The 16,118-nt window shown below is 50.8% G+C and overlaps 8 protein-coding genes across 8 annotated transcripts; 4 read left to right on the forward strand and 4 right to left on the reverse strand.

Annotated features, from left to right (window-relative positions):
• Nucleotides 1-414: 414 nt before the first annotated feature.
• On the forward strand, nt 415-1,881 carry VFPPC_08954 (threonyl-tRNA synthetase; the record flags this gene model as incomplete). The annotated part of the gene is made up of 1 exon (XM_018287568.1): nt 415-1,881. The coding sequence occupies one exon, from the start codon at nt 415-417 to the stop codon at nt 1,879-1,881; it is 1,467 nt and encodes a 488-aa protein (XP_018140626.1).
• Nucleotides 1,882-2,699: 818 nt separating this feature from the next.
• Nucleotides 2,700-3,213, reverse strand: VFPPC_14510 (Max protein; the record flags this gene model as incomplete). The annotated part of the gene is made up of 2 exons (XM_018292278.1): nt 2,700-2,902; nt 3,102-3,213. 2 exons carry the CDS (start codon nt 3,211-3,213, stop codon nt 2,700-2,702), a joined length of 315 nt encoding a protein of 104 aa, XP_018140625.1.
• Nucleotides 3,214-4,261: 1,048 nt separating this feature from the next.
• Nucleotides 4,262-4,444, reverse strand: VFPPC_16417 (hypothetical protein; the record flags this gene model as incomplete). Its single annotated transcript, XM_018294170.1, has 1 exon — nt 4,262-4,444. One exon carries the CDS (start codon nt 4,442-4,444, stop codon nt 4,262-4,264), a length of 183 nt encoding a protein of 60 aa, XP_018140624.1.
• Nucleotides 4,445-4,966: 522 nt separating this feature from the next.
• On the reverse strand, nt 4,967-5,849 carry VFPPC_08953 (acetylserotonin methytransferase-like protein (ASMTL); the record flags this gene model as incomplete). The annotated part of the gene is made up of 2 exons (XM_018287567.1): nt 4,967-5,596; nt 5,652-5,849. 2 exons carry the CDS (start codon nt 5,847-5,849, stop codon nt 4,967-4,969), a joined length of 828 nt encoding a protein of 275 aa, XP_018140623.1.
• Nucleotides 5,850-6,872: 1,023 nt separating this feature from the next.
• VFPPC_08952 (polybromo-1) lies at nt 6,873-9,222 on the forward strand (the record flags this gene model as incomplete). The annotated part of the gene is made up of 7 exons (XM_022428630.1): nt 6,873-6,950; nt 7,041-7,132; nt 7,200-7,883; nt 7,940-8,198; nt 8,254-8,326; nt 8,412-8,747; nt 8,807-9,222. The coding sequence occupies 7 exons, from the start codon at nt 6,873-6,875 to the stop codon at nt 9,220-9,222; spliced, it is 1,938 nt and encodes a 645-aa protein (XP_022284202.1).
• A 381-nt stretch (nt 9,223-9,603) lies between these two features.
• On the reverse strand, nt 9,604-11,020 carry VFPPC_14509 (hypothetical protein; the record flags this gene model as incomplete). Its single annotated transcript, XM_018292277.1, has 4 exons — nt 9,604-10,213; nt 10,271-10,415; nt 10,467-10,750; nt 10,812-11,020. The coding sequence occupies 4 exons, from the start codon at nt 11,018-11,020 to the stop codon at nt 9,604-9,606; spliced, it is 1,248 nt and encodes a 415-aa protein (XP_018140621.1).
• Nucleotides 11,021-11,426: 406 nt separating this feature from the next.
• VFPPC_08951 (arsenate reductase) lies at nt 11,427-12,632 on the forward strand (the record flags this gene model as incomplete). The annotated part of the gene is made up of 2 exons (XM_018287565.1): nt 11,427-11,963; nt 12,042-12,632. 2 exons carry the CDS (start codon nt 11,427-11,429, stop codon nt 12,630-12,632), a joined length of 1,128 nt encoding a protein of 375 aa, XP_018140620.1.
• A 620-nt stretch (nt 12,633-13,252) lies between these two features.
• Nucleotides 13,253-15,857, forward strand: VFPPC_08950 (tRNA processing endoribonuclease; the record flags this gene model as incomplete). The annotated part of the gene is made up of 5 exons (XM_018287564.1): nt 13,253-13,395; nt 13,515-13,586; nt 13,733-14,473; nt 14,527-14,813; nt 14,884-15,857. 5 exons carry the CDS (start codon nt 13,253-13,255, stop codon nt 15,855-15,857), a joined length of 2,217 nt encoding a protein of 738 aa, XP_018140619.1.
• Nucleotides 15,858-16,118: the final 261 nt, after the last annotated feature.

Genomic DNA, 16,118 nt, shown 5'->3' on the forward strand with positions numbered 1-16,118 from the left:
TCAGTTTGACAATCTTCTCTCGCCATGCTGAACGTTAGCCAGACAGGCCTCGCTGTCAATGCATAACTGACAGAACCGTAACAAGTCAATCCGGTGCGACAATCCCAAACTAGCACCGGATACGTCAGATATTCTATCAATGTTTTGAAGTAAAAAGTAAAGCACCGCCCTCATATCAGTCCATCCTCAGTTCACGTCAAAAATGACCCCATCTCTCCATGTCAAAACTGTATCAGTGCAAGCCAAACATCTAGTCTCAGGTGGACCCTGAAACTGGTGGAGCCATCAAATTCCATTTCCAGTAATGAGCTGAGAAGCCCATCTCAAAATCCCTTCCACCTCGCAACCTCAACTTCAACAAGCTCCAGCTGCTCCAACCGCAGTCCTCAACTGCCATTGACAGCCTCCGCCGCCATGATACGCCCTCGAGCTACCCGCCAAGCAGCCTTGGCCATATCCCGCACACGATGGACATGTCCAGCCTGCCTCTCCCGCCGAAATTACGCCCAGAAGCCAGAGAAGCGCGAACCCCCCGACCACAGAAAACTAGGACTCCAACAAGAACTATTCATAACCTCCCCATACAGTCCCGGATCGCCAATCTTCCTCCCCAACGGAGCCAGAATATTCAACCGCCTAGTCAACTTCCTGCGAAAGCAATACGTGCGCTATGGCTTCCAGGAAGTCATCACGCCGACGATCTACAAAAAAGCACTCTGGGCCAAGTCCGGCCACCTGGAAAACTACGCAGACGACATGTTCTCCGTGACAGGCAACACGCCCGCAAAAGAAACCGACGGCTGCTGTGGAAGCAGTCACGCCACCGAAACGGACCTCGAGGCCGATGACGAATATAGCCTCAAGCCGATGAACTGTCCCGGACACTGCCTCATATTTGCGTCAAAAGTCCACAGCTACCGCGAACTGCCAGTCCGATACGCCGACTTCAGTCCCCTCCACAGGAACGAAATATCCGGCGCTCTCTCCGGACTAACCCGCGTACGCAGATTCCACCAAGACGACGGGCACATCTTCTGCCGCCCCTCGCAAGTCGAAGAGGAAATCAAGAAAACGCTCGACTTCGTCAAGGCGGTGTACAATGTTCTCCGTCTAGGTGTCAGTTACAGACTCGCGCTGTCCACACGGCCCAAGGACCATTTCATCGGGACGGAGGAGGAGTGGAACAGGGCCGAAGACCGGCTAAAGCGGGCGTTGGACTCGTCAGGCATGGAATGGAGTATCAACGAGGGCGACGGTGCGTTTTACGGTCCCAAAATCGATATTGTTATAAAGGACTCAGATGGGAAGGAGCACCAAACCGCCACGATTCAGTTGGATTTTCAACTTCCCAAGCGGTTTGAGCTCGAATATCAAGCACCCGCACCCGAATTTGAAGCAAGGGGGGAGACGACAGATGATCCCGCTTTGCTGGCGGAATATGGTCCCGTACGACCGGTCATGATTCATCGAGCTGTGCTGGGTTCAGTCGAACGTCTCATGGCACTGCTTATTGAGTCATATGACGGCAAGTGGCCCTTCTGGCTCAACCCACGACAAGCCATTATACTCTCGGTCAATACTTCACAACCGGTTCTGGACTGGGCAGACGAGGTTAAAGATGTGCTTCTTGGTTTGAAGAAGGTGGCTGGCCAACCTGGGCCAGCGGGACCCGTGAATCCTACTGGCCTAGCCGTTGATATTGACTACACCGCTCGATCACTCGGCTCAAAGATTCGAGAAGCCAGAACCCACGGATACAGTCAAATATTGGTTGTTGGCGAAGAAGACGTCAAGAACCGCCAAGTCAGCCTAGGCAAGGAAAGAATGAGTCCCATAGAGATGCGTGACAAGATGCTCAACATGGCAGATGCGTTTGAATAGAACAGACGTAAAAGAACTATTTATACATGTAAATTATAATACTGGGAATCCTCCAAATTAATACCCAACTTGATACCAAACTCCCCTTTTCTCCCAATAAAACAAAAGAAACCTTCAAGCATCGTCACAGAACTTGCGTCTGTCGCGTTCATCCCCTCATTCATCGTGACACTCACATGATTCTACTCGTTAAAACTATACATTGGATATCCGTCATAAAAAAAAGTCTTCGTCTTGCTGCCCACCACGGCAACCAAGCCCGCAAAGCAGCAGCGGCAACTTCCAAGCGAGACGAAAATGGTAAGGGTAGTTCGTGGTGGTATGATGATGCGGTTGTGCTGACCCGCAACAACGACCTCGGCTCAAGCTTCAGTCAGAGCTGGGGTGTTGTCACTTTTTCCGTCCAAAACACAGGCATGCAAATCACACCCATATAGCTGACGCGGATGCTCAACACCAACCTCCCAAGCCCCCAGGCGGTGTGTGCCGTAAAATATGGTTTTCCCCCTCCTCTCCCCAGGCGCCAGCAAAAGGAAGGGAGGTACTTGTTATGGCCGCTCCCTCAGCAAGATTCGTAAAAAGTAGTCGGGGAGTTTCCAGCGGTTATGCGCAGAGACTAGATTCACCCCTTTGACCGGCCATGATTCTGTTCGTTCAACACCCTGGTTAACGACTTGTTAGATGGCAAACGGAGGGTAAGAAGTGCCGGGCGCATTTGCTTTGTTTTCAACGCCCGGCCCCAGGATGAGTGGCGGATTATGTATGGGTTGTGGCATATATGCGATGTGCTTGGTGCGATTGGGCGAGGGAAGAAAAACTTACTTTTTGAGGTCCTCGTCAACTTGACCGCCTGATTGCTCAATGCGCTCAATAAGTGCGCGACGTTCTTGCATCTGTTGGCGCATGTATTCGACTGTCCGCTTGAGCACAAGTCCCTCGGATCGACCTTGTCCTTCCAGGCCAGGGACCAGCTCGGTTAGACGGTCGAAGCCTTCGCGAATGGCCTGTCTGCGCTTTTGTTCTGTTTGCGCAAAATAGGATAAATATTAGCTTGTAAATGGGCAAGTGAAAGTCGGAGATTGATAAAGCAGAAGAAAACGTGGTGTTGGAACATAAAGCATTGATTCGCCTTGCCCGCAGCCAGGACGAAGCGTCTGGTGTAATCGGATGCTTGGTGTTGGGCGGAGAGAACTCCACGCCAGGGTCTGTTGGCATCATACCTGAAGCAATGTGATTCTGCTTCTTCTCCTCCTCGGTCAGACGAGGCTTCTCGTCAGCACCGCCAGCGCCATTCTCTCGAGAAGACGTCGAAGTATTATTTGGCGACGACATGGTACGATTTGCTGGATGTCTGGTCTGGTGGTGGTGTGGTCTGGTGTGAGTAGGACGGTAAGTCACTACTTAAGTATCTGCCACGCGCCGGCGCTTGTCGTTGGTTATCGAATGAATCTAGAATAAAAGGAGCGACACAATAGACGGTAGCGTGGGACAAGCGCAAGCTATTTGTTTCTTTTTCAGAATGCCTTGCCTGGCCTGGCATGTGCGGGAGGATCAAAGCAGAGTTGAGAGCAGTCAAGTTGCAACAAGACAGCAAAACGATTCATGTGAGACTGGTCCGGGGCTCTGGGTACGGGTTAGTGTGGGACATGAGGCAGGCGCCGATGTTGGCCACGGACGGCCGACGACTCCATACAAATATCACATGCACCACATGCGTCACACTGGTGCTCCGCTAACATACGCCAGGGCCTTACTTGTGAAGGTCTAGCGCATTGCGGGACTGACATGTCGATGCTGTCTCCAGTCCAGTAATTCGACATGGAGACTTGGAGCATTAGGTTCAAGGCGTTCTGGCGCTTGAATGTTTCTAGAGGTCCCTCCATGTCCAGCCCGGCGCCCCGACTCGACTCCAAACTCCAAACTGGACTGGAAGGGCTGTTCCCCTCTGATGGTGCGGGCAACCCCTGTCCATGCAGTAAATTCAAGGGCCACCACCAGACACCACACACACCACACACGCACTCTGTTCGTGGGTAATGACGTGAATTCAATTGCTGGACAGTCACACCCATCTGTTCCCTGCCTTACCGAGCAGAGAGCAGACCATCAAAATGTTGCCCAGGGCAAGGTATCTTCACAAGCCGATGCCTTTCTCCTCGGGGCCAGTCGGGATAGTGACATGACATGACCTGCCATACCATGCCCTGCCCTGCTTTCCTTGCCTTGCCTCGCCTTACCATGTTGTGCATGCATCTGGTTCCTGTTCCTTGCAGCTCGCCCGTCAAATCAAGAACATCTACACGTATCAAACCCATTCCATGTCGTGCAGCCTACATATAATAACAACGTATTGGATATACGTACCAGACTGCCCTCGGAACTATATCCCTGCTGATCCGAAAAGACCCAAACTACCGCCAGATCCCCTACATGTACTCCGTATCCACGATGCAAATTCACTGAATGGACATGTCACTCCGCAATGTGGCAATGCACCAGACCGGCGGTCGGCTCCGTCTTTGGCAACAAAACCAAAAGAATCTAGAAGGATGAAATGGAACATTGAACGTGGAACCTTGAAATTAACCGATTTGGCGGCCCTGCGCACGGATCATGTTGGGCATTATGGGTTGACGCAGGGGGCAGCACTCTTCACTCTCTTGGGTCTGGTGACTGGTTCTGGCCGTGCTAGCAGTCAATCTTGCGAGACTCGAAAAAAAGAAGGGCGTCGATTCTTCCCCAATCGACGATGCGTTACAGATCATGTACGGCGTAAATTACTGTCTTCGGGAAGCCTCGGTGCCATGTTTCCCTCATGTTTCGATTCTGTTCTGTTCTATTTTTAAAAAATCGTTTCCTCCCTCACCTCCCTCGCAAGTTTGCCTTGTAGGGCCGACTTGCACGAGACGTCATGTTGCTATCCACACTGCTCTTCCTTGTGTCTATCAGTTGTCCGAGGTCATGGCCCACGACCGACCGGCAAATTTTGCTTCCTGGTTTCGGATATTTCGGGACTGTCCGGCACGAATGACGAAATGAAACCCTGACGACTAATTACCGTCACACCTTATCAACTCGTATCACATCACTCCTCTTCATCGGTGTGCTCATCGTCAAACTCATCGGCATCCTGTTGGAAGACCACCTTTTCCGCCATAGATAGACATCTCCTGACCGGTAGTCCAACCACATTATCGACACTGCCGTCAATCTTCTCGGCCAGGATCATGCCGCCAATCCCTTGAATGGCATAGCCTCCTGCCTTATCTACACCCTCCCGAGTCTTGACGTACGCCTCAATGACATCGTCCGGCAGCCCGTTTGCTTCGCTAAAGAAATACACCTTTGTCTCTTCCGTGTGCGTGTTGATGCAGTATCCTGGATGTCTTGCATCTTCCCGAGGTGCCAGCACTGTCACAGCCGTCAAGACACGGTGCATCTCCGTATCACGCATGTGCTTCAACATTCGGATGTGGTCTGCCTCGCTCCGGGGCTTCTCCAAGATGCGGCCGTCGCGTGTGACGATGACGGTGTCGGCGGCAATTACAAGATCAGGATCCGGAATCGACTTCAGACGCGTCTTCAAACATGTGGTGTAGACATCGAGACATTTTCTGCGCGCTGTTTCCGCGACATATTCGTAGGGACCGTAGACGGCCTTGTCCAGGTCCTCTGGCTTTGTGGACGGCGTGATTTCCAAGTTTTGTAGGCCAATCTGTTTCCCACGTGAGCATATGGTCGTCCAAGGTAGTACGACAAGAGAGGAATACCTGCTGGAGTAGGGCTTTGCGCCGAGGTGAAGCAGATGCAAGCACCACTCTCTTCGTGTTCAGATGCTTGATAATGGGGAGATCCAGAGGCTGCACCGGTCTCCGGATAGGTCCGCTTGGTCGAGGAGCGACATTGTGCTCAGCTGCAGCCTCTGTATAGTCGGGCGGTGGCTCACTGGGAACTTTGGATTTTTCCATTTTGGGTCGATTGGTGATGTGAAAGAGAATATGTCTTGTCCGCCATGGATATTACGGACGAGGCTAGTGGCCGATGGCCCTGAAGCTCCAGTCTGGTCCTTTCACCGATGACACAAATTTGGTGGGGGATTGCTTGGCCCCGCTACGCCTTCACCGAGCTTCAAGTACGGAGTACTTAGACCAGACTTGAGTAGCGCAGTCCGATCTAGATGGCTACATCAGTGAACAAGATGCTACAGCATGTGTGAGGAAAGTCTAAAAATTGTATCATGTATATATCTGTACATTGCTATATGTAAACACCATATCTCAGGAACGCAATGCACCCAAGAAAATAAAGTAAACCGTGACCGAAAATGATGCATTCAACTCTATTTTGATAATCACCTCGACTTGCTTAGGGCCTTCCAAGAAAGCTACAAGTGCCCGTGAACAAGTTTTCGCTGCAACAAATGCACACATAAGATACTAGCACAGATAAAGTTAAATTAAATTGATGGAAGTTAATTTCATTTATATCACTACTGATAGAATGCAGTGACAAACAGTTCATGCACCACATCCATCATTTGCTGCCTTGTTGCCTGACTACCAAGGTTGTCCTAGCGCAAAACTTCTGGTACGTACCTTTTTCGTACCTTGTGTCGAAAAGCAATGCTGGCTGGTCTCCTCCAAAACCCATCGCCCTGGTGTAGTCAGATTCAAGATCCCAAAGCTTCCTCCCTACGGCTTGGACGCCAACAACTCATTGGCTGTCCGTGAAAGGCTTCCACGAGGGGCTAATTGCATTGCATTCAATACAAAATCGCGATTTTCGCACCTTCAGCGCAGCACATGCATCTGCCTCACCACAACGCGACATCTCTGCAATCACGCGTCAAGCGCATACAGGTCTGCCATCGCAAGCTCCAGTAACAGCCCGTTAAAAGCTCCAGAAATCAATCCGCGTCGACGACCTCACCGGCCAAATTGAAGTGCGATTGGATGTGATGACTCGGCCGCGACAAAGCTGAAGCAGGCACAATGGAAAGCAAGCGCAAGGCAAACGGCCATTCGGCCACAGAGAACGATGACCGATCGGCGAAACGTCGCAAGTTGGCGGTATGTCGATATTATGAGGCTTCTGACACTGAAAGTTGCAGAATGTTGATGCGATTAGATGACTTTGCTAACCATGTTTGAATATTGCAGGAGTTCGATCTCTCCAAGGGCGAAACTCGCGAGTCGACCACGGCTTATGGCATGGCCTTTCTCGAGCAAATACGTCGCACTGCTGATAAGAGGTGTGTATACTCACGATGATGTCCGGTTTGTTTCAAAAGCAATGCTAACATGTGGCTGTTCTGGTAGTGGACGTCTGGTTGCGACATACTTTGAGAACTTGCTCCCTCGCGAAGGAAATGCAGACTATTACAAGCGGACTCGCATGCCCATTTGCCTCACCGCCATCGAAGACAAGCTCAACAAGGGCGATTTCAAGAACCTGTCAGAACTAGAAAGCTATTTCAAGCGGATGATTGCCAATGCAAAAGAGTTTTATCCACGCTCGTCGGCTGTTTTTGACGATGCAGAACGAGTTCGCAAAGCTTTGAGCAACTACATGACCAAGACAAACCCGGCATATCAAACGCGTGGCTATCAGGCGGTTCCAACACCTCTGCCGCCTGAAGATGGTGAAGAAGTAGAGGAGGAGGAGGAAGCTGACGAGGACGCAGAGGGTGAGGAGCAAGAAGCTGAAGAGCAACCAGCTGAGGAGGATAATGTAGAAGACGACGAGGAAGAAGAGGAAGAAGAGGAGGACGACGACGACGAAGAAGAAGACGAAGAACCAGCATCAAGGCGCAGGTCGATCATCATCAAACGGTCCAGAGGTAGGCCATCAAGAAATTCGACATCTCAAACCAACACTCCGCGACGAAACAGGGCATCGGGTCGCTCCGACCGCGAATACCACAATGTGCCATTTAAGGGCTTGAGCTTTCAGCAAGCTCAAGAAAAGATGGTCGAGGACCTTCTACGTTATAAGGAGCCAGAGTATGCATTCTTAAGATGGCAAACCAAGTGGCAATGAATAGCTAATCATGCAATAGGTACGAGGGATACTTTGAGCCCTTTGTTAATTTGCCGCCCCGCGCGCTGAGAGACTACTACCGAGTCATCACCGATCCTCTGTCGCTGAAAAAGCTTCAGAAGGAAGTTCTGGGTGTCCAAGGCCGTGGCGATCCTACAGGCATCAGCGACTTCAAGAGCTGGAGCGCTCTTGCGGAAAGGGCCAAGCTTCTGTGGACGAACGCATACTTTTACAACGAAGAAGGCAGTGAAATCCATGACCTGGCCCAGGAACTTGAGGTACGCAGTTTCCAATTCACATGTCGCCATCTTTTAAACTAACCTCCCTGCTCAGAAAGCATTCAATGAGTTGTTGAAAAAGGCAAAGGCGCGTTCAGGAACCCGCTCAGCCCAAGATCAAATTGAAGGTTGGACAACCCATCGATACCTCAAAATCATCGAAGAAAATCACCATCCATCTTGGTGGCCCAGGAAGCTCTGTTGACTCACCAGCGCCACAGACAGCACAGTCTATTGAATCCCCTGCTGCGAGTTCTCAGGTCAACGGCACGCCACGGCAGCCTGCCCTTGAGGCCGCACGAAGTGTCTCGGTGTCGGTGCCATCACCCAGCCCATCAACCCATACCGCTCTCAAAGCCGAAGAAAGTGCGCGTATGTCACCAGCGGTTCTCGCCCAAACACCAGGAGGGCCACTCCCTGGGCCACCAACTCCCGTGGTTCAAGCTCCTCCCGTGGCAGCACCGCCTCCTGGACCTCCACAGATACAGTCCACGAACCCAATGGCAAATGGTTACGTAGAGCCAAAGCGACTGCGCGCCCCAGGAAAGAGTATGTTGAGTCCCATGTTTTCACTCTCCGTTCACGATGACAGCCTAACAATCTCCCAGGTATCAAGGACGCCCTCCTTTCGAGGCTTCGAATTCAACTCCATCCCAGCGTGCACACCAGCGATCCAGTCCTCCTCGACGTTCTTCCCCTACCCCATGAAATGCAGCAATCTGGAACTGTCAATCTCAACGCCAACATCAACCGCGTCTTCATCGTCCCCATGCTGCCAGACCTCCTGCAGGACCGCCAATACTGTCTTTGGGTTCTCATTGACAAACAACCCCTAAAGCCTTGCCACCAACCAATCCCCAATCAACTCCCCCAGGAACGGGCATTTGACGTCATGCTTCACCCAGGAGTTAACACCATTGAAGCACATGTCATTTCTGCCATTCCTCGCCATGAGCGGGTCCCAGGCGGCCCCGAGGTTGAACTAGAAGTCTTCACAGCTTATGTTAATGTGCTGCGGAATTAAAGTGCTTCTATTTGCGAATGGTTTCATTTGGGTAAAAGCTACGGAGAGGGTTTAATTTTTGGCTTGTATTGGAGTTGCGGCTTTATCAAGGGATTTATTTAGCTTTGGGTCATGTTGTTCGTGTGGCGGAAATGGGCACTGCGGACAATGTGTGCGCAGGATGCATGAAATTGTAGTGTATGAAGAACAAATTTACTAATTCTTGGCAATCTGAGATTATGGATGAATGATGTGACGAGACATGCTGCCCATTTGGAATCGAATCGACGATCTATGGTATCACTAAATACGAATCCCTGTCCAGCGCCGATCCTGTGCTTCAAATTCTCGACACGACCAGTCCCTTCCGGCATAATGTACATCAACACTCTCCTTCTCGCTTCAACCAGCGGCAGGTCTCTGTTTAAGCTGTATCAAGTGCTTCAGACCCGTCTGAATGGCCATGTAGTTCTTCTGCTTAGGGTCATACCACCCCAGAACATAAACGGCCATGACAGCATTCTTCCCTTGCAGCTCCACCAGGCCATCTACACGGATGCATCCCCGGTTCGGAGGCTGTTTCACAGGCTGCCAGTTCTTGGTAAAGGTCATGGCAGCCGCGTGCAGTGCGCCCTGTATCCGAGAATCGAGCTGGGAGTCACTGCCGAAAGGGGGCCCGAAAAGATCCCCATTCGCAGTAGGGAGTGGGAAGTTTGGCGGTTTGTCGCCACTGCCGGTGACTCTGGCAGCCTGCTTGCCTTGTGTGCCTATTGTTTCTTGCTCCTTCATACGATTCATGAAAACGGTCTGCCATGTGGTGTCTTGGGGAGGCTCGGTGCTGAATCCCAATGCCTTGGCTAAGTCTTGGGCTGTTTGCCTGCATAATGAGTTGACAAACGTCCACACGGTTAATGCGACGGCTTTGGGGTATATTGCCATGTTGAGGTGACTCGCGGCTACGGAGTCGATCGGTCTGTCGCCCCAGAAGATGCCTTCGTCATCGATGATGATTCTGCGCAACTGTCAGTAGAAATTTTAGAGTGATGCGGTTGCATTGCGAGAAACCTACCCGGACACGTAGTGCTTGGGCGGAGGTGCCGGAGGGTATATAATGTCAAGCCATAGCTTCTTCAGCTTGATGTCTTTGCCACCCAACAGCCCGACATATGCGGGGTTCTTTTCTACACCACGACGAATGATTTCCGCCAGTCCGACTAGTCATAGAGTTAGCCGACATTTCCAATATGTATATGCGGTTCACGTACATTTGATATCCTTCTGAGCCTGTTGATCCTTGTTCACAGCCAAGAAGGCTAACCATTCGGGGTCAGACCCCTTGTAAGGCGGTTGCTTCACTTCTTTTGTTGTAAAGGGGAACGGTAGAAATAGTAAAGGGTCATCCTCCTCTGACATCTCCTCCATTTCTCGCTTCTCCTTGTCAGATAGGTTTTCCCACTCATGGTCAGCCCAGTCGAGCAACGGGTCGAACACGACGGTCGCAAATATCTGCCAGCAGATGTAGAATGTAATCGTGGTAAATACAATACGACTGTTAGAGTGCAAGTTAGCATATGAGCAGTATCGCAGAGTTTCAGAATGTCAGTCCGTACCCTAATCGCTTGCGGAAAGCATGTGATTTCGGAGCCGCAGGAGGACGAGGAAAGTACACTGGTACGTCATGTGGTATTTTGGTTCTCTTGAATGGCCATAATGATAGCGGTCGGCTCGATTGCGGCACTCGGCGTACAAGAGTTGGCCGAATGATGAGGCTCGAGGTAGTCGAGGCACGCCAAAAGGCGGACGCCGTTCGAGGCAACATGCCGCTATCGCGGTGGGCGGCAGAGAACAGGCGTCGCATCAATGTGCCGAGAATGTTGAGTGCACATGTGGGGGGGATAGATCGCTAATTGGAAACGAGGAAGAACATGGCCGCTCGATAAATAGACACTGATGCAAGGTACAAAAGAGACGTAAATGTGGGAAGTTCTTGGAGTTTGGACATGCCGCCATCGATGGTGTATTACTCGAGCCTTGCCTCCCATGTGGCACTGGCTGGCAGGGCCGGAGTATCTGGCGCCGCATTTCCGACACGTTAGGCCACCACTCACCACCTCCCTCATCCACGTTGCGTGGAGCACGTCCGCATTCAAGCTGGGTGACGTCTCAAGCTCTCCAGCTCACAGCACTGTTCAACACCCAGAAGCTTCACGATTCAACAACCCATCATGAAGCTTACCGTCGGGCTCATCACCGCCCTCGTCGGGTGTGCTGCTGCAGCACAGCAATCCGCCGAAGTATTCATCGTGCCCGCCCGCGATGCCTCGTCGCCCTCGATTACCCCCAGTCTCGCCAGGCTACTGCTTTTGCAACAACTTGCTCCTGAGGGTCGGGGCTTGTCCCTGAACGATATCCCCAATGGCGTCGATGTTGACCACGCTGTTTCTCTTATCAACCGCTTTGGAAAAGCTACTCCTCCTCTCTTCTCAGCTGGCGAATCCAATGCACCCAGTCAGCTCGTTCTGATGCTGGACAGTATGAACGACAAGCAAATGAAAGACCTTCGTAAAGCACTCGGCATGAAACCTTCATTTACGATTGCGGACCCGCCCGCTGATAAAGCGCATCGAGATCTGATGGAGCTGGACTTCTACAGGGCTGGGGTTGTCGATGGAAGCAAATGCTCTGTTCAACAGCTGGCTAACCCACTGGAGAAATGCTGGGGAGGCAAGCGTTCTGCTGCGGCGAAATTCAGCGTCAAGGAGGTAAGAATGCGAATTATTCACGGAGAAAATTGTCGCATGATGATATGGGATGAGTGCGAGATGCTAACGATGCCCTAGAACCCCGAAGTTCTCAACCTTGTATCGAAACAAATCAAGCAGCTTCTCCAACTTGCTAAATCCGGAGAACTTCACACCACTATCGTTGCTCTGCCATCTTCCAAGAGCTCTGGCAAGTGGTTAGACGAGCAGCAACAAGAGCTGCGTCGCCGCCAAGCCGAACAGGTCATTTCCTTCGATAAACCAGAACCGAGCGCAGAGCCGACGTCCTCGCCTAAACCCGGCCCGATCTTTGATCCTAACGAACGCATCAGAGCTTGTTATGACGCCAAGGAAACCTGCATGGAGAAAACTCGCAATTGTTCTTCGCACGGTGAGTGCTTAGACAAGTACGCCAATTCGGATGGATCTACGAACAAAAAGCCTTGCTTTGTTTGCCACTGCCAGAGTACACGAAGTAAGTCTGGAAGTGTGACGCACTGGGCTGGTCCGACATGTTTCAAGAAAGATGTCAGTGTTGCGTTTTGGCTCTTTGCTGGCTTCACCCTTGCCTTGGTTGGTATTCTCTACCTGGCTATCAGCATTTTGTTCGGTGTTGGTGAGGAGAAGCTCCCCGGTGTGATTGGAGCTGGTGTTTCGCGGTCTAAATAGAGTCGGCCATATCGTCACTGGGGTGGAATTGTCTACGTATACTTAAGAGTTTCTGTTATAAATTCGCAGGGCAGGGAATGTAACATAGGATGTGTATTGATACACGGCGTCGAATTAGCCAGTTAGCGTTCAACCGAGTCTCGTTTGTTCAACTGCAGGGGAGGCAGTAACGTTGTCCAGACGGATAGAAAATCCATGATGTAATGTACTATTCAAGATACTTTGCTATCGTTGCTCAAATGCTGTATACCATCTCAGCTACTGTTAAAATGGTGCTTTGGACTCCATGCAGCTACTCATGTGCATAAATGCCCACTCCTGGGCCAGAGACATGACGACACAGCGGAGTTTTTCGTATTACCCGCCATTGTCCGCGCTGACCAATCACATACATGGGGCCAAATTATGAAACCAGGGGCGGACTTTTCCGTCGACTGCCGGATCATCTTACGACCTCCCAATACCCATCACGACGCTTTTATTCTCTTCCCAAGCGAAAAGCCCGCCGGAGTTGACCAATATAGCCGACAAAAAAGAACGAGACCTTCTCTGTCTACTGCAGCTGTGTGCTCGCACGGCGCCTCTCCGATTGTCTGATCATGTGATGGTGATTTGCCAACATGACGAACCCAACGACAGCTGAGAGCTCGCCAGACAACGCCAAGCTTCCAACGGCGAAATGGGGAGCGGCGTGCTCAGCGTGCGCAACGGCAAAAGCAAAATGCATCAGATCAAATCCAGATCCTAGCGCAAAGTGTGACAGGTAAGTTTTTTTTTGTCATAGGGCTGGTCAATTGCCTGACTGAATTAATCGTCCTCGCTTCCGAAAGATCCGCCTCATTTGTATGTGGGTATCTCGGCTAACACATGATGACGATATAGGTGTCAGAGACTTTTAAAAGAATGTACGGGACAAATTCATCGGCCGCGCAAAAAGCGGCAAGCAAAGCCATCGTGAGTATTCTGCCAATTCAATCATGTAATTTTTATTTTCATTGAGCATCTGTTGCCCGTTTCGCGGCGGGCCTCGGTCCATTTTTTGCGTTGGGTGTGTAAGTGATGTGAGGGTTGGAGCAGATATGCTGACTATCATGCAACAGTCGAACCGCCCAGATTGAAGAGAGGCTCAACGGCCTGGTTAATCTTCTTCAGGCTTCCGGTGAATTAAACAACAATCAATCATCGCTGGGTGCTCTTAGTGATGCGGCGGCTAGAGAGCATTCCGCCATGACGCATGACACACCTTCAACCAACTCTACCACGTCCTACCCGCCATATTCAAGTTCCTGGAGAATTCCTGAGACGTACAACTCTCATGCTATTCCGGCTTGTATTTGTCGCCCCGAACCTGGCGACGCGCCTCCTCCTCCGGACTCTGATGATGTTCTCCTGGAGCTCTACCGGACACAGATGCAGCCATTGTTTCCATTCGTGATTATTCCGCCATCAGTGTCCGCAGCTGAACTAAACTCTAGCCGCCCATTCTTGATGTCGGCAATCCGTATGGTTACGTCCTTCCGCAGTTTAAGGTCTATGAGGGCTCAGATGTATCGCCTCATGAGCCACATCTCAGACCATGTTCTCATCCGTTCGGCCAGGTCACTGGAACTGTTGCAGGGAATTATTATCATGATTTCTTGTCACCAATATCACTGCCTTATGCATGCGCAAATGAACAACCTCATTGCATTAGCAATGAGCCTGGTTGCTGATTTGGGTCTCAACATGCCACCTGGAGTACGAGAGCAGACGAGACTCATGGTGGCGCGGCCCGATGAACCGGCTGGGCGAACTAATGAGGAAAGGAGAGCTCTTCTTGGAGTATGGTTCGTAACTTGCAAGTAAGTCTCTGTGGGGTGGGTGGCTTATGAGAATCGAGTCTAATGTCATCTAGCATTTCGGTCAGTTTCAACAGAGTCGAATCGTTGAAATACACAGCATACATTCAAGATTGCATGAGGGTGCTTGAGGATTCAAGAGAATATGAGTCCGATATTACTCTCCTCTATCTTGTCAGAGTGCAGCGATTAACAGAACGCATCTTTGAGCTCAACTCTAAAGATAAGGCGGTAGAGGACATCCCTGGGCTGCCTTCCGCACCAATGTCGGCATATGTTGCTGCGTTTCAGAATGAAATCGACAGGATGCGTAATAGCCTACCCCCAAAGTTGCAAAATGACAGTATGTCATCCTCATCCTGAATCCCCCTTCAAAACCGCTGGCGGGGGATGCGCTAACTGACAATTTCTAGACCTCTTCATGTCGTACCTCAACACGGCGATGCTGAGACTATATGAGCCTCCAGCAGTTGACCTGTCATTGGTCAATTCTCTTACCAATTCTCTCACAAGCGGTCCCTTGGGTCGAGGCACTCCTCTCGACAGACTCTATCAGTCTAGCGCAGCCCTTCGCAACTGGTTCGACAACTGGTTGGCAGTGCCTGCATCTTCTTATTTCAGACACCCTACCACCATCATGTCACAGTTGGTATATGCTATTACGATGCTTGGACGATGGGCACAACTGGCGACACCCAGAACCGTATACGAAGGAGGAACACCAATGCCATTTGGGGAAGCCAGTGCAGCTTACAATGCCGATTCGCAAATGACTACCAACGGACTGTCCGAACCTAGACCCGCCCAGGGATATGCCCAAGGCGAACAGAAACTAAAATGTGCTGAAGCTTTGGACCAAGATCTCATTTCAGCTGTTGCAGGTCTGCAATCACAGCTTCAGTCGCAACCAGGACTGACGATCAACATTCCGGAAATCCTTTCCACAATGTGTACCAGATGCGAGCAAGTGAACAACATCTTCCAACAAACGACTCCGGAGGAAGAGAAGATGGACAACAATGTATGGACTTTTAGCGCTCTTAAGGTCCGGATCACGCGTGTCAAGCTTGAAAAATGGGCAGAGCTTGTTGCTGCTGCAGCTGAAGGAGCCGAGAGGGTTTCCAAGAGCGAGCATGCCCAGCACTGGCGAGGATCCTATCCACAGGCCTCGTCTGCGAATATGGGACCGCCTCCTCACGGCATGGCGGTCAATGGGTTTGCGCAGGATCAAACCCAGATTCAAAACTTCCTGGACAGTACTCCTTGGACATCAGATCTTTTGGAGGGCATTGATCCCACTGTTTGGTTTGACGGGTATCTAGATTGGGGAACTTTGGTCATGAATTCTATGGGTCAGGGGCCAGTGGGACAGCAACCTCAAGTTTGAATTCGTGTTGTTCTGGAATAATATGTGTGGCGTTTTGGGAATAGGTTCGATAACTATAGAGTGTATGAGCAATGTTTGTGTACGACTGAAAGAAATACTCCTATTTAGAATAATACTGCCAATGTTTGAACAATTCTATGGTTCCGTGCGTTCAGTTCAAAGTTGCTCGGCCTGCTTACATTTCTAGTCTCGCATGGCGGGGCAGGTGACCTCGAGCTGCGAATGCTATTGATTCCCCACGCCTTCCCACCTATGAACTAC

Source organism: Pochonia chlamydosporia, chromosome 6 (assembly GCF_001653235.2).
Source record: "Pochonia chlamydosporia 170 chromosome 6, whole genome shotgun sequence".
NCBI classification, from domain to species: domain Eukaryota; kingdom Fungi; phylum Ascomycota; class Sordariomycetes; order Hypocreales; family Clavicipitaceae; genus Pochonia; species Pochonia chlamydosporia.